The 24,748-nt window shown below is 47.9% G+C and overlaps 2 protein-coding genes across 2 annotated transcripts; one reads left to right on the top strand and one right to left on the bottom strand.

The window, feature by feature from the left end:
• Positions 1–927: 927 nt before the first annotated feature.
• On the bottom strand, positions 928–20,569 carry arhgef11 (Rho guanine nucleotide exchange factor (GEF) 11; the record flags this gene model as incomplete). Its single annotated transcript, XM_079758281.1, has 25 exons — positions 19,023–20,569; positions 15,766–15,863; positions 14,906–15,010; positions 14,666–14,715; positions 14,372–14,429; positions 14,027–14,226; positions 12,448–12,519; positions 10,961–11,068; positions 10,366–10,414; positions 9,108–9,145; positions 8,810–8,899; positions 8,447–8,515; positions 8,082–8,186; positions 6,957–7,055; positions 6,733–6,775; positions 6,211–6,307; positions 5,564–5,686; positions 5,058–5,081; positions 4,398–4,527; positions 3,972–4,062; positions 3,631–3,660; positions 3,295–3,424; positions 2,274–2,492; positions 1,235–1,282; positions 928–940 (listed from the first exon to the last, which is right to left on the bottom strand). The coding sequence occupies exons 1-25, from the start codon at positions 19,055–19,057 to the stop codon at positions 928–930; spliced, it is 2,124 nt and encodes a 707-aa protein (XP_079614407.1). The 5' UTR covers positions 19,058–20,569.
• Positions 20,570–21,691: 1,122 nt separating this feature from the next.
• On the top strand, positions 21,692–24,519 carry LOC307090874 (myeloid-associated differentiation marker homolog). The gene is made up of 2 exons (XM_079757672.1): positions 21,692–21,729; positions 22,881–24,519. The coding sequence occupies exon 2, from the start codon at positions 23,045–23,047 to the stop codon at positions 23,903–23,905; it is 861 nt and encodes a 286-aa protein (XP_079613798.1). The 5' UTR covers positions 21,692–21,729; positions 22,881–23,044; the 3' UTR covers positions 23,906–24,519.
• The last annotated feature ends 229 nt before the right edge of the window (positions 24,520–24,748 follow it).

Genomic DNA, 24,748 nt, shown 5'->3' on the forward strand with positions numbered 1-24,748 from the left:
GCTCCTGCAGGAGCACAGGGACACATGGCACACACACACACACGTTACACCAACACACACACACACACACACACACACACAGACTCCACGCTCCTGCAGGAGCACAGGGACACATGGTACACACACACACACGTTACACCAACACACACACACACACACACAGACACACGTTACACCAACACACACACACACACACACACACACACACACACACACACAGACTCCACGCTCCTGCAGGAGCACAGGGACACATGGTACACACACACACACGTTACACCAACACACACACACACACACACACAGACACACGTTACACCAACACACACACACACACACACACACACACACAGACTCCACGCTCCTGCAGGAGCACAGGGACACATGGTACACACACACACACGTTACACCAACACACACACACACACACACACAGACACACGTTATACCAACACACACACACACACACGTTACACCAACACACACACACACACACACACACACACACACACACAGACTCCACGCTCCTGCAGCAGCACAGGGACACATGGTACACACACACACACACGTTACACCAACACACACACACACACACACACACACACACACACACACGTTACACCACACACACACACACACACACACACACACACGTTACACACACACACACACACACACACACACACACACACAGACTCCACGCTCCTGCAGGAGCACAGGGAAACATGGTACACACACACATGGTACACACACACACACACACACACACACGTTACACCAACACACACACACACACACACACACACACACACACTCACTCCACGCCCCTGAAGGAGCACACACGCACATGTTACACACACACACACACATTCCTGAAGGAGCACACGGACACACACGTTACACACACACACACGTTACACCAACACACACTCACTCCACACTCCTGAAGGAGCACACGGACACACATGTACACACACACACGTTACACACACACAGACACTTTACACCACACATACACACATACTAAATAGACCTACAGGGATACACACATACATGTGTGTGTGTGTCTGTGTTAATGTGTGTCTGTGTGTGTGCTACATACAGTAGCACACACACACACACACACACGCACACACACGAGAAAATACACAGTTACACACAAACAGACACAGGATCCACACACACTCTAATCCACTGTGTGCGTGTGCGCGCGCCCATGTGTGTGTTTAGTACGTACCTCCGTCGAGAGCGGGGGGTGTACGGGGGCGTGGGGTTCTCCAGAGACCTGGGGGGTGAACACACACACACACATGAGTCTGTGTGTGACTGACGACCCTTCATTCACCCAGCAGGCTGGCTGACTACTCAGTACAATGACAGAAGTGATGTCTGGATCTGCCGCCTCAAACCGGCACACATGCCGTGTGATACAACTCTGGGTATGAATGTCTGATTGTGTACAGGGGGCATGTGATTGTGCATCTAAAGTGTACACAACCGCTAGTAATAATTGTACTTACCAGTGTGTCATGTTACTGTATGTTAAAGGTTACCTTCAAAATAACTTGAATAGGAAGTACTTACAACATTTGTTTACTATTGATCGAATATTCTAAAAGTAGAACTTAGGGACTCTTCAACCGCGGCCCTATTTTCCAATCTTTTTGAATGAACGGTACTAATGCAGAAACAACTTAAAACGCATGTTTCCACCGTTCCCTCCCTACACAAGAACTCAACTCTGGTGGTTCAGAGTGAGACATCTCCTCGGTCCGACTATACGAGACACAATATCGAAAAGACGGTTGCTCAACTTCTCCGCTACGTCAGTGTGTAATGTGACGTGTGTGTTGCGTCGGTCTACGTCAGTGTGTAATTTAGCGGTGTGTGTTGCGTTGGGCTACGTCAGTGTGTAATGTAACGTGTGTGTTGCGTCGGTCTACGTCAGTGTGTAATTTAGCGGTGTGTGTTGCGTTGGGCTACGTCAGTGTGTAATGTAACGTATGTGTTGCGTCGGTCTACGTCAGTGTGTAATTTAGCGGTGTGTGTTGCGTTGGGCTACGTCAGTGTGTAATGTGACGTGTGTGTTGCGTCGGTCTACGTCAGTGTGTAATTTAGCGGTGTGTGTTGCGTTGGGCTACGTCAGTGTGTAATGTAACGTGTGTGTTGCGTCGGTCTACGTCAGTGTGTAATTTAGCGGTGTGTGTTGCGTTGGGCTACGTCAGTGTGTAATGTAGCGGTGTGTGTTGCGTCGGGGTGCGTTTGATTCGCCTCACCGGGCGGAGCTGCTGGAGGCAGAGGAGGAGGCGCTGTGGTGCAGCAGGGGCCGCAGGGCGGGGCCCTCGCGCTCCTCGCCGCAGTCCTCCATGTCCACGTCGCTACGGGAACGGGGCACCGAGTCCCCCGCTCCCGCCGAGGCCCCGCCCCTTCGCCGGCCCTCGCCCTGCGCCTTCAGAGACTCACTGCGGGCGAGACGCACCGAGGCCACTGTGAGACTGGGGAGAGAGAGAGAGAGAGAGAGAGAGAGAGAGAGAGAGAGCAAAGCGAGAGAGAGAGAGAGCGAGAGAGAGACAGAGAGAAAGAGAGACAGAAACAGAGAGAGAGACAGAGAGAGAGAGAGACAGAGAGACAGACAGAGAGACAGAGAGAGACAGAGAGAGAGAGAGACAGAGAGAGAGAGCGAGAGAGAGACAGAGAGAGAGACAGAGAGAGACAGAGAGACAGAGAGAGACAGAGAGAGAAACAGAGAGAGAGACAGAGAGACAGAGAGAGAGACAGAAACAGAGAGAGAGACAGAGAGAGAAAGAGAGAGACAGAGAGAGAGAGAGAGAGAGAGAGAGAGAGAGAGAGAGAGAGAGAGAGAGAGCAAAGCGAGAGAGAGAGAGAGCGAGAGAGAGACAGAGAGAAAGAGAGACAGAAACAGAGAGAGACAGAGAGAGAGAGAGACAGAGAGACAGACAGAGAGACAGAGAGAGACAGAGAGAGAGAGAGACAGAGACAGAGAGAGAGACAGAGAGAGAGACAGAGAGACAGAGAGAGACAGAGAGAGAGAGCGAGAGAGAGACAGAGAGAGACAGAGAGAGAGAGAGAGAGAGAGAGCGATCGCTGATGTTAACTCCCAAAGCTCACTCATAGACAGCCTCAAGAAAGCTTTCAACACGGTTACAAAACATTCACACAGACCCCTCGCAGCACATCAACACACAACAACACAGCAGCACGCTACTACTTTTAGCATGTTGCATGTACACATTCATAGGCTTACACACACACACACACACACACACACACACACACCTGTCCATGCTGTCCTCCCCAAGGCTGCTGGAGGAGAGCCTCTGGGGGTCCCCGTCGGCCCCCTCCTCGCCCGGCAACTCAGAGTGGTTCTCAAACTGCTGGATCATGTTCCGCACACTGCCCGACCGCACTGCAACACACACACACACACATATATAGATATACGAGTATAGAGTACATACAATGCAACACACATGCATAAATATAAGCATAGAATACACACATGTCTGACCGCACTCCAACTCGCCCACACACACACACACACACACATACACAGACACACACACAGTGTTGTCAGACTGCAGAAGGCCTACTGGACTACATAACGGCGCGTACCTTCAGGCGGTGACAACGGGACATGGAACGCTACAAAACAGACGTCAAAAACAAAAGTGATTCAAATGAGAAAACAAACTAAATCAGGACAACGACAAAAAAACAATCACAACGGTCAACAGACAAATCAATAAACCGGCAAATAATAAATGTACCTGCAGAAAAATGAACAAAATGCGGACGACAATAGGTAGAAATTATATAAAGCTAGATTTGGACAAAAAAAAAACATGCAAGGGTTTGTGTGTTTGTGTGCCTGTGTGCGCGAGGGTGTGTGTGTTTGTGTGCGATCGGTGTGTGTGTTTGTGTGCCTGTGTGCAAGGGTGTGTGTGTTTGTTTACTGGACTGGGAGGCGCTCCGGGGCTTCATGTACTTCAGGATGGGGTTCCTCCTCCGATCCTCCCCATCCTTCTCCTTCTTGGCGCCACCCAGCTGGGGGGGGGGGGGGGAAGAGGAGAGGGCAATTCATTCCCCTGGCTTTAAAATTACTCTCAGGTTCAACCCTTCACAACAAGCAACAGTAACCATAGGAAAATCAACCACAGCCGTCGTAACCACGGGAACGGCCACCAAAACAGTGGTACCCGCGGCCACGCTAACCACCGCAGTCGTAACCACGGGAACTGCCACCAAAAACAGTGGTAACCGGAGCCAGGCTAACCATAGCAGCCGTAAGCCTAACTACTTAAAAAAATAAAAAAGTTCTATCATGAATAAGAAACCAATAGAGTCTGGGTGTTTTTGAAAAGCGCCAACGCCGCTCTTACCTTCTTGGGCTTGGGGAAGAATGGGAGCCACTTCTCCTTCTCGACCCCTAGCCCCGGGAACACCTTGGAGTCCCGCAGCTTGATGCCGGAATGACGCAAGTACAGCAGCACGGCCGACGCAAGGGGAGCGCTGGGGGAGAGAGAGACAGAGAGACACAGAGAGAGAGAGAGAGAGGGCGAGGGTTACAGAGACACAGAGAGTGAGAGAGAGAGATAGAGAGAGAGAGAGAGAGAGAGAGAGAGAGACAGACAGAGAGAGAGGGCGAGGGTTACAGAGACACAGAGAGTGAGAGAGAGAGAGAGGGTTAGAGAGAGATAGCGAGACCGAGAGAGAGACAGAGACCGAGAAAGAGAGAGCGAGAGACAGACACACACAGAGCGAGAGAAAGAAAGTGAGAGAGAATGACGGAGAGACAGTTAGAGGGAGAGTGAGAGAGAGATCGATAGAGGGGAAATTGAGAGAATGAACGACAAACAACGGCAAAACAGCGGAGAAAAAAAGGAGGTAGAGGGAGAGAGTGAGATCACGGGGAACGGTAGAGGGCGAAGAGCAGAGAGCGAGAGAAAGAAAGAGTGAGATACAGAGGGAACAGGCCGGAGGATAAGTAGCTTCGTCGTTTCGAGAACATTGTAGAACATGAAAGATGGCCGCCACCTCACCTCCTCTCCTCTTCGTGCTTGGAGCTGGAGGAGCAGAGGAAAGAAGCAAACAGAACAGAGCATTAGTCCAACATGTACAGACAGCGATTACTGCGTGGTCCGTCAGGGCTCCGCTGCTGCCATGATATCCCTGTTGCACTACTGTGGCAGCCTCGGTCACATGACACTCACAAACACATAAAAATGACTAATGGTTTGAAATTCAAAAACACCAGAGTCATGTGATGTCATACAGTCGGCCTGAGGTAATGATTCTTCCAGTCACAAGGAATAAGGGTTTGTTAGCGTGCCGATGAACTTTGGTTCATTTTCCCTCTGTCCCCAATGCGATTCGACTTTTTACTGGACAGATCTCGGCCTGTTGCTAGGCAACCCCCGAAAGCCTAACAGAATTCTGGTTGTTGTTGTGTGTGTGTGTGTGTGTGTGGCCCTGAGCTCGTTAACTGCTTAACGGCTTCAGGTTTGAAGTGTAGTAGTGGTGGTGGAGGAGGTTGGGGTTGGCTCACAGGATGTCCCAGAGGGCGGTGACCTGCTTGTCCACCACCTGCCTCTCCTTGGCCGGGTCTCCGTCCAGGTGTTGCAGGTCCCCCTCCCCGAACAGAGAGCCCAGACCCATCATCTGCTTGTTCCTGGAGATGGGGGGGGGGGGGGGGGGGGGGGGGAAGAGAGAGGGGGAGGGAGAGGTTAGTAGTGCCTGTAGTCATGTGTCTGGTCCTGGGTGTAGTAGTATGAGTAGTAGTAGTAGTAGTACTACTAGTACCTGTAGTCCTGTTTCTAGTCCTGGCTGTAGTAGTATTAGTAGTAGTACCTGTAGTCCTGTATCTGGTAGTGGATGTAGTAGTATTAGTAGTAGAACTAGTATCTGTAGTCCTGTACCTGGTCCTAGGTGTAGTAGTAGTAGTATAACTAGTATTAGTTCTAGTACCTGTAGTCCTGTACCTGGTCCTGGGTGTAGTAGTATTAGCACTAGTACCTGTAGTCCTGTACCTGGTCCTGGGTGTAGTAGTATTAGTAGTAGTATTAGTACTAGTACCTGTCGTCTTGTACCTGGTCCTGGGAGAAGTAGTATTAGTAGTACTATTAGTACTAGTACCTGTAGTCCTGTACCTGGTCCTGGTTGCAGTAGTATTAGTAGTAGTATTAGTACTAGTACCTGTAGTCCTGTATCTGGTCCTGGATGTCCGGCAGGACCAGCTGCTGGAGTTCAGACAGGGGTCCTCTGATGTCCTCCTGAGCATGCAGACGAGTCTCTGCACCAATCACAGGGAGGGCATGCTAGTCACCATGGTAACATGTTGCTCACACAGCCCGCTCTTGCACAGCCAAAGTGGGCTTTCACAATAGAAGCGAGTTACCACAGTAGAACTGCACCATCCCAGGAAGAGCGTCCTACCACGGTCAGGTAATGCTGTGTAACCACGGTAACATGGGGGCAACACACACGCCCACACCACTAGGGGGCAGGGGTGGTTACAACTTTAAATGTGCTAGATAACAATTGATGCCCTCTGACCCCAGAGCATTTGATAAACAGAGTTAGAGGCCGACGTTCAAGAGAGACAGAAATTCAAGAGAGACAGAAATTCAAGAGAGACAGAGAGAGAGCAGGAGCAAGAGAGCACGAAAGAGACAGAGAGAGAATGAGAGCAAGAGCGAGACAGAGAGAGAGACTTACCTATTTCTGTAAGGTACTCCTCTCGCACTTTGATCTTCAGAGGCTGAGGGGCAACAGTAAAGCACCAAAATCATCGAGACAGATTCTCCTAAGGTAAATATTTAATTTGAATTGGGAAAAACATGCAATCACATCCCAATACAGTCTGAACACATGAGCAGTCAAACAGTGTTTATGTTTCGGGGTGTGTGGGGGTCATGTGACTCGTGTCTTGTGACTCTTACCGCGTCAGGGTCCAGGAAGTGGGAGCGGACCTGGGGGGCCAGGGCGCGAGCGTCCTTGGGGCTGGAGCCCAGGTAGGCCTCCACGGACAGGTAGAACAGCTGGGGGGGGGGGGACGCAAACACACACACACGCACGCACGCACACGCACGCGCGCACACGCACACACACACACACACACACACACGCAACCACGCACGCACGCACGCACGCACGCACGCACGCACGCACACACACACACACACACACACACACACACACACACACACACACACACACACACACACACACACACACACACACACACACACACACACACACACACACACACGCACACGCACACGCACACACACACACACGTTCAAAGTTAGTCAAGGTTCACATCAAGGCCATAACAACTGTCTAACCAACTTCCTGTCATTTCGGGGATGTGGACAACATAGAGGAAACCACATGGCTTTCTAACACACGGTGCAGAGGAAGCTTGTTTAGCTCTGCAGGGTGTGAGAGGAGAGAGTAGAGAGAAGACAGGAGGGAGGAGAGAGAGAAGATAGGAGGGAGGAGAGAGAAGACAGGGGGGAGGAGAGAGAGAAGATAGGAGGTAGGAGAGAGAAGACAGGGGGGAGGAGAGAGAGAAGATAGGAGGGAGGAGAGAGAAGACAGGGGGGAGGAGAGAGAGAAGATAGGAGGGAGGAGAGAGAAGACAGGGGGGAGGAGAGAGAGAAGATAGGAGGGAGGAGAGAGAAGACAGGGGGGAGGAGAGAGAGAAGATAGGAGGGAGGAGAGAGAAGACAGGGGGGAGGAGAGAGAGAAGATAGGAGGGAGGAGAGAGAAGACAGGGGGGAGGAGAGAGAGAAGATAGGAGGGAGGAGAGAGAAGACAGGGGGGAGGAGAGAGAGAAGATAGGAGGGAGGAGAGAGAAGACAGGGGGGAGGAGAGAGAGAAGATAGGAGGGAGGAGAGAGAGAAGATAGGAGGGAGGAAAGAGAAGACAGGGGGAGGAGAGAGAGAAGATAGGAGGGAGGAGAGAGAAGACAGGGGGGAGGAGTGGAAGGGAAGAAGGATAGAGGATAGAGGAGAGTGGCAGAGAGAGAAGGGGTGCAGGCGGGTGAAGGGTGTCCTTCTGACCAGGGGGTTGGGGTCCAGCAGCTGGGTGAAGACATAGCGCATGAAGACGGTCATGTGGGCGGGCCGGGCCTTCAGCAGCTCAATGTCCTGGAAGGGCCCGTCCATCTGGGATGGGGGGAGGTGGAGGAGGAGGAGGAGGGGGTGAGGACAGAAAGAGAGGAGGAAACAAGGTGGGGAGAGAGGAGGTGGGGATGGAGTAAAAAGGTGTGAGGTGGCGACAGTGGAGAGGAGGAGGAAGGAGGTGAGAAGGAGGAGGTGAGGGAGAGGGTAGGTAAACAAAGTGTTAAAAAAAATCGGAAATCAAGGACCAGAAACCGGCAACATGTTGACGACATCACAGAGGACGCACAAGTGAGACGTCTCACCTCGTTGAACGCATAGCCGCCATCTTCCTCCTCCTCTTCCTCGGGGCCAATAATCTGGGCCTTTCCTCCCTGTAACACACACACACACACACACACACACACACACACACACACACACACACACACACACACACACACACACACACACACACACACACACACACACGCACACACCCATAAGGAAAAATTGAAGGACACGTTGTGTAGTGGACAGAAGACGACGAGATACAGAAATCCACGAACAGGTCTGGGTCCATGCATGTGTAAATATGCATGCGTTAAGTTTATCGATAAAGTCCATAACTAATTCAGTATGCGGGTAATAGGACAGAGGACGTCTCTGGGCGTGCACGTGGAGCTCACCGCGTCGGCAGGAGTGCGCACGTCAGAGACCTGCCGTCGGAACAGGGGGGTCCTGAAGGAGGAGGGAGAGGAGTGGGGACTCTCAAAGGCCTGGGAAGAGGAGGATGAAGAGGAAGAGGACAAGGAGGGGGTTGGGGAGGGTCAGGGGGTCGAGTAGGGTGCGGCGTACTCAAACCGATGGAGGCATGGTGTGTGTGTGTGTGTGTGTGTGTGTGTGTGTGTGTGTGTGTGTGTGTGTGTGTGTGTGTGTGTGTGTGTGTGTGTGTGTGTGTGTGTGTGTGTGTGTGTGTGTCTGTACCTCTATATCTCCTTCACTGGAGTCAACTGAGAGTCTCCCTACAGGGAGGGATGACAGAAAGAACACAAATAAACAAGAACACTTCAAAACAACACACCATATTGAAAAGAACTAGTGCTGTCAAGCGATTAAAATATTTAAACGCGATTAATCGCATGAATGTCATAGTTAACTTGCAATTAATCGCACATTTTTTTCTATTCTAAATATCCCTTGATTTCGTGCTTCTGGCCCTTTAGTGAGATCAGAGAGTGTTGAGATGGACAATAATAAAATATATTTGGTGAGATGGATTTGAGAAGAGAGACCCGCAGTGAATTCAACCCGGTCCACATCGGGTAGGTGCATGACCTACCGTAGGCCTACCGTAAAACTTCCAATAGCCCGGGCTTTTATTTGTTTCAATCACTGAACTATCGAACAAAACTCTTGCTTAGCAAAGATGGGAAATACTATAACATTTATTATTTAAACCAGTATGAATATTCCTACCGTACGTAGGCCTATACACATTACCAGGCTATCGAATAAGGCCCACACACACATACACACACACACACACACACACACACACACACACACAGGCGGAGTGGTAATCGGGAGAGTCGCGAGAATTCCCAGTTGGCCGTTAACGTTTCGGGGCTGTCGGGCTGATTACTGCGGGATAACAATATTGCGTTTATAAAAGTTCCTTGAAGTGCCGTCCAGCAGCCTGAGCTGTGCGCCCGCAACCTCTCACTCACTCAACACACGCAACACTCACAAACTGTCAACGTCGCAACCAAGTCGATTTTGTCTAGAGGGGAGTAACTGAGCGGCCCCTCCTGAAGTGGTACAGCCCAGGTGGGCCTTGAACTGCGATTGGTCAGAAAGACGTAACAGCTAATGACAACAGTGAACTCTCGTGCAGGCTCGAACAGAGTGACACACAAACACACACACACACACTTTTAAGGAGTTTTTCACCCGCTCCGTATCCTTGCTTGCCACAACAAGTTTGTGCGGCGTGCTTGTTGTTTTGTTTCCGGTGTAGCTAGATCCGGTATGGTGTTGTACTTTTTCTAACGTGACTAGTTGTTGCTAGACAGCAGGTGAAAAAACTACAACGTTTGCCAAGCCAAAAGAGCGTTAATCGCGCCCTAAAAAAATGAACGCCGTTAAAATTGGTTTGCGTTAACGCTGTTAATAACGCGTTAAACTGACAGCGCTAAAAAGAACCAACAAAAAGAAACAAGCAAAACCAAATGGCAAGACAAACCTTCCCCGGCGACTAGGTAGTTGGTGATGGGGTCGCCTCGGCTACCGTCCTGCGGAAGGGAAGCACAATGTATTTTTGGTTGCCATGGCGACTCAGAGCACTTCACAGTTGATGATAGTGCACATTCTCTCACACACACACACGCACACGCACACACACACACACACACACTCACACTCTCACACACACACACACACACACACACACACACGGTTGATCTAAATAGTTGATCTGATAGTCACTGTTTACTCTGAAAGGTCATGCATCAACAAACTAAACCGGTAGATACGTTCAGGGTAGACTGGAGACGTGGCCTATCGCTTACAGGGTTGCCCAGTCTTTGCGGAAATGATCGCAATCTAAACCCCGCATTAAAAGGATTACCTTTATGCAACGTTATTTAGATGTAAGAGAGCAAAACCCTTCTGACCTACTACTTAATAATGGACACAGAGAGCTTTGTTCTCTTACTGTAAATTTGAAGAATGTGAGCAAAAAAAACTCGTTCAGTTATATATGACGCACAACGATGTAGACACCAGTGCTCCATAAAACAGATCAATGAACCACTTCGGGATATATATAATGTATTCACCAGGTCCTGCTGAATCTTGATCCTGACTTGGTGAGCCCGCCTCTTCGCACTCTCGATCCGCTCCTCCAATGACGGCGAGGGGTTCCGGGACAGCTTCTCCATCAGGGCCTGCCGATTGGACAGTTTCCACTTATAAAACGTGCATTAGCTCTACTTTGTCGGTACAACTTTAATGTACCACTCGGTGAATCAGGTTTTGTTTTCATAAAACATCCGTGGGTCCATTCAGTAGACCACTGAACCTTTGTAGAAGTGCTGTTCCCGGCATACGGCTCGTGATTGGTCACGCTTATAGGTCAATCAAAAGACATTCTTGACAAGTAGGCGGATGTTAACGGTGTCCCTTACTTACTGATTGGAAAGGCTGGCTTTACTAGACCGGCTCTAACCCACCACCTGACCGTAACCACACGAAATCCTCACCTCAACGTAACCCTCTCTTTTAATGGTTTGTAGGCAGTTCATCTGTGTCCCCAGCAGCTACATAAGAGCCAATCAGGCCCATTAACTAACCCAGGACACTGTGGCACCGGTTTGGACTGGGGGCACCCACTGAGATAGGCATCGAATTTGACAAAGCTGCTGAACACGACCGTCTCCAAACCAAGTACCTGACCCTAACCATCCTTTACCCAAACTTCCACATTTCTAATGTTTCAGAAAGAATATAGAGGAAACGTGCATATCAGAGAGAGTGTGTGTGGGTGTGTGTGTGTACCAGTGTTTCCCCTATAAAAAATTGGTGCCGGTCTTGTGACCTGGAAGGTTTCATTTCAACATTCTTTTTTTTTTTTTTTTTTTACTTCTTTCGATATTTGGCGGCTGTGAAGCGTGCCGCTGCTGACTTAAAGTCAAATGTATCAAGAGTGTCTCTGCTGCTTGCAATGCGCATAAGCCTCGTGACTCTTCCTTCCCCAAGGCGGCTTCGCTGAGCAGTCTTTATTAGAGCTTAGATCGGGCCCAGAAAATCAAGCCCACACCGGCCCGAGCCTGGCCCGGCCCGACAAATTAACTGTAAATATGAGCCCGGGCCCGAATTCAACCCGACATTTTTTTTAATACATGTGTAACTTTATACACATGTTACTTAGGCCTACTCTGCTAAATATATATGTAAGGGATAATGTATAGAACGCTGGTCATTATTGGGGAAATAAGCTGCGACAGGGCGACCGTACTACTACCCATGCAAGTGAACGGAGCGTTCCACGGCATTGAGAAGACCCGTGTAATAAAGGCCCATACTATTTCTGTTTATGGCATTGATTTATCCCCAGATTAGGCCAATAAAGCAATGATGAAAAAAACACAAACGCACAAATGACCATTATAGCATATTTAAACACAATTCAAATTGTGCAGAGAATTATTTCCATTGGTCATTCTGACCGGAGACATTTAGAATTTTCGGTCCTCCTCATTTTTTTCCGGTCAATGACCGGTAATTACCGGACAACAGAAACTCTGGTGTGTACGTGTGTGTGTACCTGGAGGTCAGCCTCTTCCTGCTGCAGCATCTTCTGGAGGATCTGACTGGCGTGTTTCTGCACCTCAGCATGCTGCACCATATACACACGACACCGAGGTCAACCGTTAACACAAAGCAGCCAGCAACAATTGACTTAACAACTTAACTCAATTTAATTTAATAACGTAAAAGAATAATTATATATATATATAAATTATCTAAAGATTATCTAGCAATTTTTAGTTAGTTGTTCTATCTAGGTCTAAGGCATGAGGAATTTTAGGTGAGGGTAAATGGGTCAGGTATGAATTTATTGTTCGTATAAATATCTTAGAAATATAGAAACTGACAGTGTTGTGCCTGAACTCGTTCATATTTTGGGCGAACGTGAACTGAACGTACTGTATTACTGCCTGATGAACGTTACTGTGAACTCGTTCATTCTGGTGTCTGTGAACGGCACGCTCACTCGGTTTAACTTCGTTCAATATGGGGGGTTATTTGTTAATCAACATGGCGGATGCGCGCAAAGATCGCCGTGTTGTTTGACCGGTTGCCATGGTTATATCCGTGTGGTTAATTTGCAGTTGCGGTGTTGTCAGCTTACTGTTACATTAAACTGTAACCAGAAAACGCGGTTATATGCTATGGACCCAATAGTATCTGTCGTATAAAGGTTGGGATGAATTTCAAATTATAAATATGTACACTTTATGTTGAAAGTATAGACCGTCGCGATTCCCATTGAAACTAATGCCGCAGTGATTATTCTTCAAAACGAGAGCTGTTAAATTGTGAAAAATGAATTAAACTGTAATCAGACAACGCGGTTATATGCTATAGACCCTAGAGTATCTGTGGTATAAAGACTGAGACAAATTTCGAATTATAAATATGTACAATCCATAACGTTAGCTCTCTGGCTCATAGCTCAGCAGACTAGAATACCTCCTAGAATAATTGCTTGTTGTACAGTTTCCATCGTGTTTTATTGGACATTTAGCGCATTTTGTAAATCCCATTGATTTCTGTTGTAAGACTCTTTGCTCGTTGGCCGGAAATGGAAAGGGGGGCTGTTGACGTTTGGTTGTAGTCTTTTCGCTCGATTCTCCATCTCAACAGTAGGGCTAGAACCGAGCGAAAAGACTACAACCAAACGTGAACACCACCCCTTTCCATTTCCGGCCAACGAGCAAAGAGTCTTACAACAGAAATCAATGGGATTTACAAAATGCGCTAAATGTCCAATAAAACACGATAGAAACTGTATTTTGCTACGATACTTGATTCAACCACTCTATTTCATCCTAGACAAACCACAAAGGAGAATCAATGTTCAACATATTGAAAAAAAGAACTATGAACTAGTTCAATTTTTGGAACTATGAACTTAGTTCAAAATTTTGAATTATGAACGTTTAAATGAACTAGTTCATTTTAAAATTTGTGAACTGAACTTTGAACTAGTTCACGTAGAAAGTGAACTTTCCCAACACTGGAAACTGAAAAAGAGAAATCACCCATAAATAAACCTCATTATCTTTCGATATAGCTAGAGGACACGCTATACTTCTAATCAGTAAAGTATATGCGATTACCTGAGGCGGTTTGGGCCCTGTGATTCGCTGGGAGGGGCTGCTGCTCATACCAGAGGGCAAGGGAGGCGGTGGGGGAGGCGGGGCTTCTCCGCCCAGCGAGGTCCTCTGATTGGGTAAGAGGTCTGCAGACAGGGGCTCTAGGGGCAGGGTGACGCTGGAAGGGGGCGGGCCCTGAAGCGTCAGCGCCACGTAGGCTCCGGCTAGGGAGAGACGGAGAGGTGCGGAAGAAGGAGAAGAAATAAAAAAATCGGATAGAATCAAAGTCTTGAAAACAAATAAAAAATCCACAAAAATTTGAATTTAAATTTTTAAAGATTATCCGATGGTGTATTCGTTAGTACTCACATTTAATGAGCTTCACCACTTCTTGGTGGGACATGGAGGACACCAGAGATCCGTTCACCTATAGACAAGGAAGGGAAGAGAAAGAAAATGAACATAATTACAGCCTCGATTAGGAAATATAACTGAATACAGAGCTGAACACAGTGGTTTATAATGGATGGCACAGAGGCCATTTTGATAAAATTAAATAGATCAGGTTGCACATTCTATGTGGGAATACACATAGACATGTTGTATACTTGTTCTTGTTGTATAGTTATATTAATAATATTATAGTCAGTAGTATTGGTTCACCTTTATGATGCGGTCTCCCTCTTGGACGCCGGCCTTCACCGCAGCGCCCCCTGTGGACAGCGATAGAGAGAACAAATATGTTAACAGACTGCTAGCAGCTAATGCTACTGACCCTGATCAAGTGTGTGTGTGTGTATGTGTGTGTGTGTGTGTGTGTGTGTGTGTGTGTGTGTGTGTGTGTGTGTGTGTGTGTGTGTGTGTGTGTGTGTGTGTGTGTGTGTGTGTGTGTGTGTCTCTGACCTGGTCGGACATTCTGCACCAGCTTGACCCTCTCGCCACAGACGGTGAAGCCAAAGCCCAGCTGATCCTTTGGGACCACCACACACCTCTGGACCAGACCAGAGCCTGGGCGAGAGACAGCGAGAGAGAGAGAGAGGGGAACGGTGAGAGAGAGAGAGAGACAGAGAGAGAGAGAGAGAGGGGAACGGTGAGAGAGAGAGAGAAAGAGAAAGAGAAAGAGAGAGAGAGATAGGGGAACGGTGAGCGAGAGAGAAAAAAGAAAGCGAGAGAGAGAGAGGAACGGTGAGAGAGAGAAAGAGAAAGAGAGAGAGAGAAAAAGAGAAAGAGAGAGAGAAGGGAACAATGAGAGAGAGAGAGAGAGAAAGAGAAAGAGAGAGAGAAGGGAACAATGAGAGAGAGAGAGAGAGAGAGAGCGAGAGAGAGAGAGAGAGAGAGGGGAACGGTGAGAAAGAGAAAGAGAGAGAGAAAGAGAGAGAGAGGAAGCGAAATAGAGAGTGATTGACAGAGAGAGAGATAGGGACAGAGGAACGATGAGAGTGAAAGAGAGAGATAAAGAGAGAGACAGAGAGAAAGAGAAAGAGAGATAGAGAGAGGGATACACAGAGAAAAGGAGATACCGGAGGAGAGCGAGATACAGACAGATGCAGAGCGAGAAAGAGTCAATTAAAGGAACATCCATGAGCAACCTCATCCCATTTCATCAACCAGCACAGAACAAGCAAGATGAAGTCCCCATATCTGTAACCCATGCATAGAGAATAGCGAGAACCAGGGGGTTGACACATATCGAATAGCGATCAGAGAGACCGGGATAACCCCAGCTCAGCGGCTCTAAACACGCCGCCGTCTTCCAGACCTACCTGTGCTCTCTGTGGTGGGAGACTCCCCCCCCGGATCCCTGGGCGCCTGGCCGGGGGAGGACTTCCTGTCCGAGTCCCCGATGGTCAAACTGCTGAGCCTGGGGGGGGGGGGGGGGGGGGGGGGGAGAGCGAGAGACATAAGCAGAGAGAAGAAAACTCTTGAGGTTATGGGTGATGGGAGAAGGTTCTGAGGAGAAGGCTGTGTGTGGGGGAGAAACTTAGGAGGGGGAGAGACAGCCAGAGACAGATCTAAGTAATAGATCTGCTGCCTCTCATTGATCCCTGTTCATGTGCTCAATAAATCCTCCCTCGGGGTTTAAAGGTTTCTGTTCCATTCTACGAATAACAATAAATCAACAAAACAATCCCCAATACTGAGTGAAATGGGGGAGATGTTGGACGTGAGATGGGATTGAGGAAGAGTGAGATGGGAGTGAGACACAGTGGGATGGGGGAAATGAGTGCATTGGGAGTGAGATGTGAGTGAGATATGTGTAAGGGAGTGCCATGGAGATGAGATGCAAGCATGAAAGAGTCAGGGGAGGTGGACGCGAGAGAGAGTGAACGACAAGCAAGGGTGACAGGGACAGAGTGTGGGAGAGCGAGGCAGAGTGAGACACAGAGTGAGAGAGAGTGAGAGAGAGGGTCACTCAACGGGGTGGTTGGTAAGCAGCTGAAAGCGGTTGATCAGGAAAAACTCACCAAGCCGCGAAAGGGCTGAAGGGATGGCAGCGACACAGAGGACAAAATAAAAAGGCAGTGGAAATACAGACAAAAAGAGAAAAGTAGAAAGTTAGAATGAAGAGCAGGTCAACCGAAGCACGATGACAAAAGAGAAGCGGGCATCCGTGGACAGACATGGACCCCCCCAAAACCCACCCCGATGCCTTCAAATATCAACAATGCACACTGAAGGCCTCATTCACGCTCTTTACACAGGGGTGCATCAGAGGACCACCACAGATTGTAACACTCACGCCTCGTGCCCACTGCGTCCGTCCGTTGACGGGTCCCCATTGACTTTGAATGGGGATGGACGCACAATGCATTGTTGATCCGTCCGTTCCGTTGGATCCGTGGGCGCAGTCAAAAAGTTGAAAAATGTTCAACTTTTTCAGCAGCGACGGATCCGTCATCCAATCAGATCGCGTATGCAAATTTAAGCACTGTGACACTACTCGGGCTCTGACGACCCTGGAAAGCTCCCCCATCCGTCAGCCACGCCTTCCGACGTCCGTTGACAGACGGTGCAGTGGGCACGAGGCGTTAAGGGCTGATTATGGTTCCACGTCGACGCAACGCAAGGGGGTTTACGGACCCATTACGCCCTTGCGGACCCTGCTTGCATCCACCGCAAGGGCCTAATGTGAGCCTTCCAAAAATTGTAACAGCAAGGGCTGCGATTGGTCTGCTCACTTAAACCCGACACAGAACCAAAACATGTTCAGGACTGAGTTGAAGCGTCTGCGTGATACCTTCCTTAGTCTACCATCCCAGATACACCTGTGGTTGCCCGACGACGGTGCCTTCCTGAAGAGGGTATATTACACCGCTGTGGGTAACAGCGATAATCAAGCAGCTTTTGGCCGACTATGCTCAGTCGGGTGCGCAAGCAACGGCGTGGAAAGCAAGCAACGTAACCATGCCGGCTATTTAGTGCTGCATAATGGCCGTAATAGCCAATTCTAGTCAATGATCCGAGTTCAAGTCAATGTATTTCATTGTCTGATATTTTTCCCAACTGGGCTGGCAAGTCATGGTGGATGCATTGTTTACACCAGCAGTTTCTTGTTGTTTATGATGTTGTTGTTGTTTTTTTACTGCAGCCACAATTTGTACACAAGCATTTGTAATGGCTGTAGTGGCTGTGGGTAATACATAAAGCTCCTATTTGGGCTGAACGGATGTTGGTTAGGGGATGTCACCCAATCAGATTTCAAACAGGGATTGGAAGATCAGGCAACATGCAAGCAAGCACATATCGATTATTATAGCACAACAACAAAGGGCGAATGGTTTTGACAGTTCAAAAACCGGATGCATTACAAATCTGACACTGGCAGTGATGTAGCAACGGAGACTGCGTCCAAGGAAGACTCTGTCCATTTCCTCAACAACAAAAAAAATGTTTTCCTTGCCTTGGTACCAGGGTCCAAAATGAACAGCAGATAGTACATTCTAACCCTAGAATGTACCAATCCACAAATCAACACAAATGCTTGGCCCGTCATTTGTTCAGCTCTGGCCGGGGGAAAAGGTGGAATTCTGAAAGTTGATTTTGGACCCACCCTATGAGCGTTGACGCCATGAAGCGACACACAGAGGACACACCCGAGGTCGGACAACATGCCCAAGATGCACACCACAATCTGTAGGCTTCACGGCCTCAAACCGCACAGTGGCTCTCGTTGGACAGCCGTCCTACCTGAGCAGGTGGGAGTTTCTCTTATTGGCCCTCCCGCTGTCACATGACACAGACACAGGGAGCGGTGGCAGGCACACACACAGGGAATAGGGGTACGCACACACGGGAGACAAGTGGAGATGGGAGAGAACAGCAGAAGCATGTGAACGAAGCCGACGCACACACAGTGAGAGATGAGAGGTCAATGCAGTTGCGACAAATACTTCTGCGCGTTGCCCGGACCAAGTTGCCCACAGTGCATTGCATGGAGAACCGTCAAAAGGTGGTGAATAAATGGGAGAGGGCAAGGGAAAACATAGCAGATTGAGAAATCACAAACACAAACAACACCAACAAACAATGACAACATTCACAACACAGAAGCCCTTTGGCACACCAAAGCATCCACATGAGCTCACTATCTCCATCATCAACAATGTGTCACCAATTGACGTATCCTCCCTCACGTCAACCGACACACACAAACACACATGTTCAGAAGAGACCACCAAAGTGGCAGCTTGCCTGGCTTGTTCTTCCAGAGGTCAGACTGAGAGGATGAATCTCAGATAAAGAAATATTGTTTACTGTAATCTGGTAGTGCAACCGGTTTATTTGGTTTGTGTGTGTGTGTGTATGTGTGTGTGTGTGTGTTTAAGTGACTGTACAATCACATTACTTGACTTGAGTACATCTGTGATTTTTTTTAAAGCCCATATTGTCCGGGACTTTCCCTTGTAATCAGTCATTACTTTTGTGCGGCAGGTTTTGAGGGAACTTCTAACCTCTGATTAGTTTCAATACAACAACTTGTTCTTTCGGTTACTACAAGCGCCCTCTCAGTTCTTCTTACCTGTCCAATGTGGAAGACGGTTGCCGGAGACTCATCTTGGCAGTGGCCAGCCAACTCCCTGCTGCCGTCTTAAATGTGGCGTTCCCAGTGGTTCCCTTAGCGGACCACTGTAGTCTTCATCATCACCGTCTCAATCCTCTCATGTTCTGATCCAGACTTTTCTTGGTACTCGGTTCCCACAATATGGTACCCCATTCATGAGTCCATAAGGTTTACATCTACAGACTTATCTGTTTGGATGTACAGAGTCTCGCTTTTGTGTGGTGCGTTATTTGTGTTTGTGTGAGTGGTCAAAAGGATTAAAATGAGACTGCTTGCGTTGGGGCTCATTAATTATGCATGGCAGGCGGATGCTCCCCTTGTTTCTACGAGGTCAACAACCCCGCCCCCCCACCCCCCCATGTCTCATCTGAAGTCTATAAATGGTGGCTGATTCCCTTAAAAAAAAACGCTCACCGCATTAACACTGATCACAGCAAACGCATACCAATAGAGCATCACTCCTACAACTGCCTGCAATATGACAGCTTGTCAGAAACATGAACTGTACCGAGCTTATTTTACAATACATTCAGACATATTACCTAAACAACAAACGGATTTCATGTGCATCTAAACAATACCCGAGTCCGCATACAGTCACTACCCCTTATGTGCTCATCCAAATGTTTGCAATGCCTGTGATTCTCATGTCTCATTCTTCATTATCATTTGATCTTGGGTAGGAGGCGTCTGCATTGCTGCAACGGTGATTATAAAAACCTAAATGCATCTACCAAGAGCGAAGGTGCAACATTAACACTCATCAGACTTGACAAGCCTGCAATTAAAGCGACTTGTACCAGCTCAATGTATAAACTAACATACTGTAAACAACCGTGAACCCAGCAAAAGACAACGGTGTGCGTTACATCCCTTAACTATACAACAGAGCTCTTGCATAATAACACAACGCAAACTACCACTCAATCCGCATATTTGATTGGCAACTTAGCCACGACAAGAATTGCGGCGCTAGCAATTAATAACCAGCATATATGCAGCGGCCTGCTATGTGCTGCCAGTTTACTGCAGATTGGGCCAACGTCAATCCGCGGTGTCGCGTGGGCGCCGAGGCGGGACCAAAACACTTTCGTGCCGGCTGCGGCATAAGCTATCAAGTCGGTGCAGTGTGGAATGCTGATGCTAACAAGCTATGTTTGTTTGTTTAGGTGCAAAAGACTTAACCTACGCGAACGGGTGTGGGTATGCGTCGCTGGAGTCCAGGACACAGCAAAAAAATAATTCGAGATAGTACAAATATACGACAAATCCAGTGTCCTGTTTTTGTGCGATAAGATCCAATGCTACTCGATAGCCCAGTAGCTTAGTCCAGCAGAGGTGTCCTTTGGCTCCTCTTCATAACAAACCACAGTTCTATTATAGGAATTGTCTTTCCGGGTTATTTTTGAAGTGTCAGCAAGTAATAACACGGCTATTATTCCATAGTGCTTAAGCGAGATGTTAGTTCCACTCCATAGAGCCCTGCTCAGCAGCTATCCTGCAGTCTGCCCCGGCTGTGTTGTGCAGGTCGCTGACTCGCTGCTGCTCATCATGCTCCGTGTTTGCTCTTTCGCGCCCTCTAACGGATGCAAGTTATATTGACATCCATCTTTGGCTACTAAACCCTATAATGTCTGGCTGCAGCCTGTAGGACATGGACATCCACGTCCAACTGGTCAACTGCTACGTGATAGGTCCATGATTTTATGCCAGCGATGATTTGAGTAAATGATGTCCCGTTTTAAACATCAATATACTGGGACATTTTTCATGATTAATTATTTTCCATGTACCTTGGTAAATTATACATTTTTACGATGTAACGGAAAGAACATCAAACATCAAAAATCAAGAACTAACAAGCTAGCGCAGCAGGGTTAGGGTTAGGGTAGTAGCGGTTAGGTTTAGGTAGTGATTAGGGTTAGGGTAATAGTGATTAGGGTAGTGGTTCGGTTGGTAGTGGTTCGGTTGAGGGTTAGGTTTAGGTATTGAAAGAAGAGATTGAAAGAGATTGAAACTTCTGACGCCCGGGGATAAACCACGCCACCCCAGAGCTGCCGTGCTCGCGGCAGACGGAAGACGGATTGAATGACGTAGCAGTTGAGCAGTTGGATGTGGATGTCCATGTCCTACTACAGGCTGCAGCCAGACCCTTCTCACTAAACCTAGTGATTTCCTAAGCATGAACTATACTATCGGTCATGTAACATAGTTGTCTGAAACCTGGGGATTCCAATCATGCATAGCTATTATTTAAACATATGGTATTGTCGTATATAGGCCCTGGACAATCAACTCTTTTTAAACCAGGACGTGACATTATAGGTGGCCTAGTAGGCCTATTAATAGGAATCGGAATAAATGTTTCGTATTATCATTTAATAAGGCCTATGTTAGTGCATCAGAAATCAAATTCACTAATAAAAAGGGAAAGTTTTTGTAAGAATAAGCGATTATGTTTGTGAGATTTCATAAAAATGCTGCTATGTGAAACGTTAGCCATAGGCGGCCGGTGAGAGAATAACATTGAGAACGGCATGGCCAAAACAGACATTCTTCACTACCAAATTTGGGCATCGCGGGGCGTGGGGCATTTTTCTCAGTGGCTGTTTCACTCCACTGTTAAAGGAAGTCCTAATGAACATGCTGCTAGACACAGAACCCGGTAAGCAACATTATACAGTTTTTCTCCCATTGTAAAATATGCCCAGCTTTAGACGAGACTAGTCATTATTCTAGTTCTATTTTGGGATTTTAGACAAGGCGTGGTGATGGCAAATCCATGGCAACAATGGCATGATTTCTATAGTCTGGATTTCTAAGATGTATGCGTGATGTTTATTAATACTTACTATTTGATCGTTCCTTCTTAAAAACGATTATTTAGTAGTAAAGTTATGTGTTAAGTTATAACTGTGTAGTAGTTATGTTTGATGCATAGCCTATTCCAGTTAAGAATATAAAGATCTAAAGTGAATAAGCACCACCGTTAACTCTTGGTAATCACATCCAATGCCTTTAGGGTTTAATTGTTATAAGGACTCTACTTTTGTTCCCGTCACTCATGTTTGCAAATAAATGTTTGTGATATCATTCACTTCGACTTTATACTGCTTTTTCTTATAGGTTTCAGGCAGGTTAAGATTGTTAAAGGTTAAATAAATAATAAATAAAAATACACTTATAGAACAGTTGGCTTGACGCAGTGCTGGGTGTATAAGTGTGGACGTGCACAACGGCATCCTGTGTTTATTTCTTCAGAGGAAAACGAGAGCCCCTTTTTCAAACCCACATTTAAACCTCCCACAATCCGTCAACACACCACGTATTTTAATTGTCTCTATAAAACAATAATTCTCTTAACAATCAGACGAAGCTTACATACCTCAATCTTGAGACATATTTTATGTTGTGCCTGAGCATGTCACAATGGCGAGGAGTGGAAAGTGGAACATTAATTTGATATAACTGGAGGCTGTCAGGATATGGTGTTTGCGGCAGCTGAAAAAGGAGAACTGTGGAGTAGCCTAGTCCTGGGTTAACAGTCTACCTGCAGGCATCCATTAGGCATATAATGAAATTCACTAGTCACTATATTCTGCCACGTGCGTAAATAGTAAAAATGTACAGACATGGTAAGCATACTCATTAACTGTCATCCACCTTTGCCTGATTACTTTATATATTATTTATTCTGTATCATTTGGGGATGTACAGTTGTCCCAGTCACAAGGTTTCTTAGAGAGCATTGTAGCACAATAACGACAACAACACAATCACCTCAACCACCACATTCTCTTTATATCTTCTCGACAGGACCTGTATACGTAAACGTATAAGTGTACGTTCCAAACTGCCGAGGATCAACACAGCGCACCTACTCGAAACACCCTCCCCAGGCCATCTCCCGCGCAACGGCCAATCACGCTCAGCCATCTCCTACCGCCGTCGCTTCAAACCGGTAAACCTCCGCCTGCGCCATGCCATTGATCATTATCCCCACGTCCGAGTTGCTATGGGTGCGCGTGGCCGCACTGCTGTGCACCTGCACGGCGTTCAGCGTGGCGGCCCACGGTGGCTCCCTCCCCAACTACTTCATCGCCGACTGGTACATCTTCTGCTGGGCCTTCGGCTTCGCCTTCACCCTGCTGGTCCTGCTGGCCGAGGTGTTCGGCTTCCAGGCCCGGGTGCCCGTCTCCTGGAAAGACTTCCCCATCACGGTGGCCTCCTACTCCGCGCTCCTCTGCCTCACCGCCTCCATCCTCTTCCCGCTGACGTACCTCCGGGGCCAGCAGGCAAGCTATGTGTCTAGCGAGGCGCGGGGCCACCGGGTGGCCTCCACTGTCTTCTCCTGCCTGGCCACGCTGGCCTACGTGCTGGAGGTCAGCCTGACCAAGGCCCGGCCTGGGGAGGTGGCGGGCTACATGGCCACGGCGCCGGGCCTGCTCAAGGTGTGCCAGACGTCGGTGGCGTGCGTGATCTTCATCTATGTGAGCCACCCGGTGTCGTACAACTCACACCCGGCGCTGGAGTGGTGCATGGCGGTCTACTGCATCTGCTTCATCCTCTCCATGGCCGTGGTGCTGGTGTGTGTGGGCGGCTGCACCGGCTACCTACCCGTGCCCCTGCCCAAGTTCCTGTCTGTGTACGGGCTGCTGGCGGTGGCCATGTACCTGTCCGCCACCATCCTGTGGCCCGTGTTCCAGTTTTCCAAGCACTCAGGTCAGGTTACAGGTTACAGGTCCGATCTGATCGTCGTGGCCGTGCTGACGGCCGTCAACTTCCTGCTGTACCTGGCCGACCTGGCATACACTGGCCGGCTGGTGTTTGTCAGTGTTTAGGTGTTTAAAGGGGACATATCATACCACCAGGTGTGAGTGTGATTGGCAATTACAAGCAGGTTTGAAAATGTGCAGCATTGTGACATCACAGGTGGGCGTGTCTACCTGTGATGTGTGCTGGATAGATCAGGCTATCAGCCTACCCAGTGGACTGTAGCAAACGTTGCTCATCTATCCGTCACACATCTAGGTGGACACACCCACCTGTGATGTCACAATGCTGCACATTTTGAAAACGGCTTGTAATGGCTAATCACACTCACACCTGGTGGTATGATATGTCCCCATTAAAAGATGTATGTATAACGTTGTGAGAGCGTGCGACCTTTGATCCAGGCACGACATGTGCTGTTGCACTGTACGATATACCAAAGCATCTGAACATAGGACCGCATTGCTCTATGAGTTGTTGAGAGTTATACTGAGTCGTGAAACCAACATTTAAAAGGTCACTGCCAAGCAATTTGAATGTCCTTGATTTCTTGCTTGAATTTCCCTGAAATCTGCTTTTGTTAAATAGTGTCGTTTTATACGTGAGCCGTTGCGCATCATTTTAAAAGCTCTTTATTTTGGTTTTTGATCATATATTGATAAAACTGTATTGGCTGTTCTTACTTGATATGATAGGAATTATATATATATATATATATATATATATATATATATATATATATATATATATATATATATATATGCAGCCCAGTACATATAAGGGGAGAAAACACCAGTTGATCATCAGTCAAGTGTTCTGGGGACCGAAACTCAATCAGACAAACGTTGAGTGGCAAAATAATGAGACATTTTTACATTTGCCGTTAGAACTCCGTCCATATACACTTTAAC

Source organism: Pollachius pollachius (assembly GCF_949987615.1).
Source record: "Pollachius pollachius genome assembly, chromosome: 20".
NCBI lineage: Eukaryota > Metazoa > Chordata > Actinopteri > Gadiformes > Gadidae > Pollachius > Pollachius pollachius.

What these genes read in the sequence shown, in the direction of transcription:
- LOC307090874 (XM_079757672.1), top strand. Translation starts at nt 23,045, where the DNA reads ATGCCATTGATCATTATCCCCACGTCCGAGTTGCTATGGGTGCGCGTG.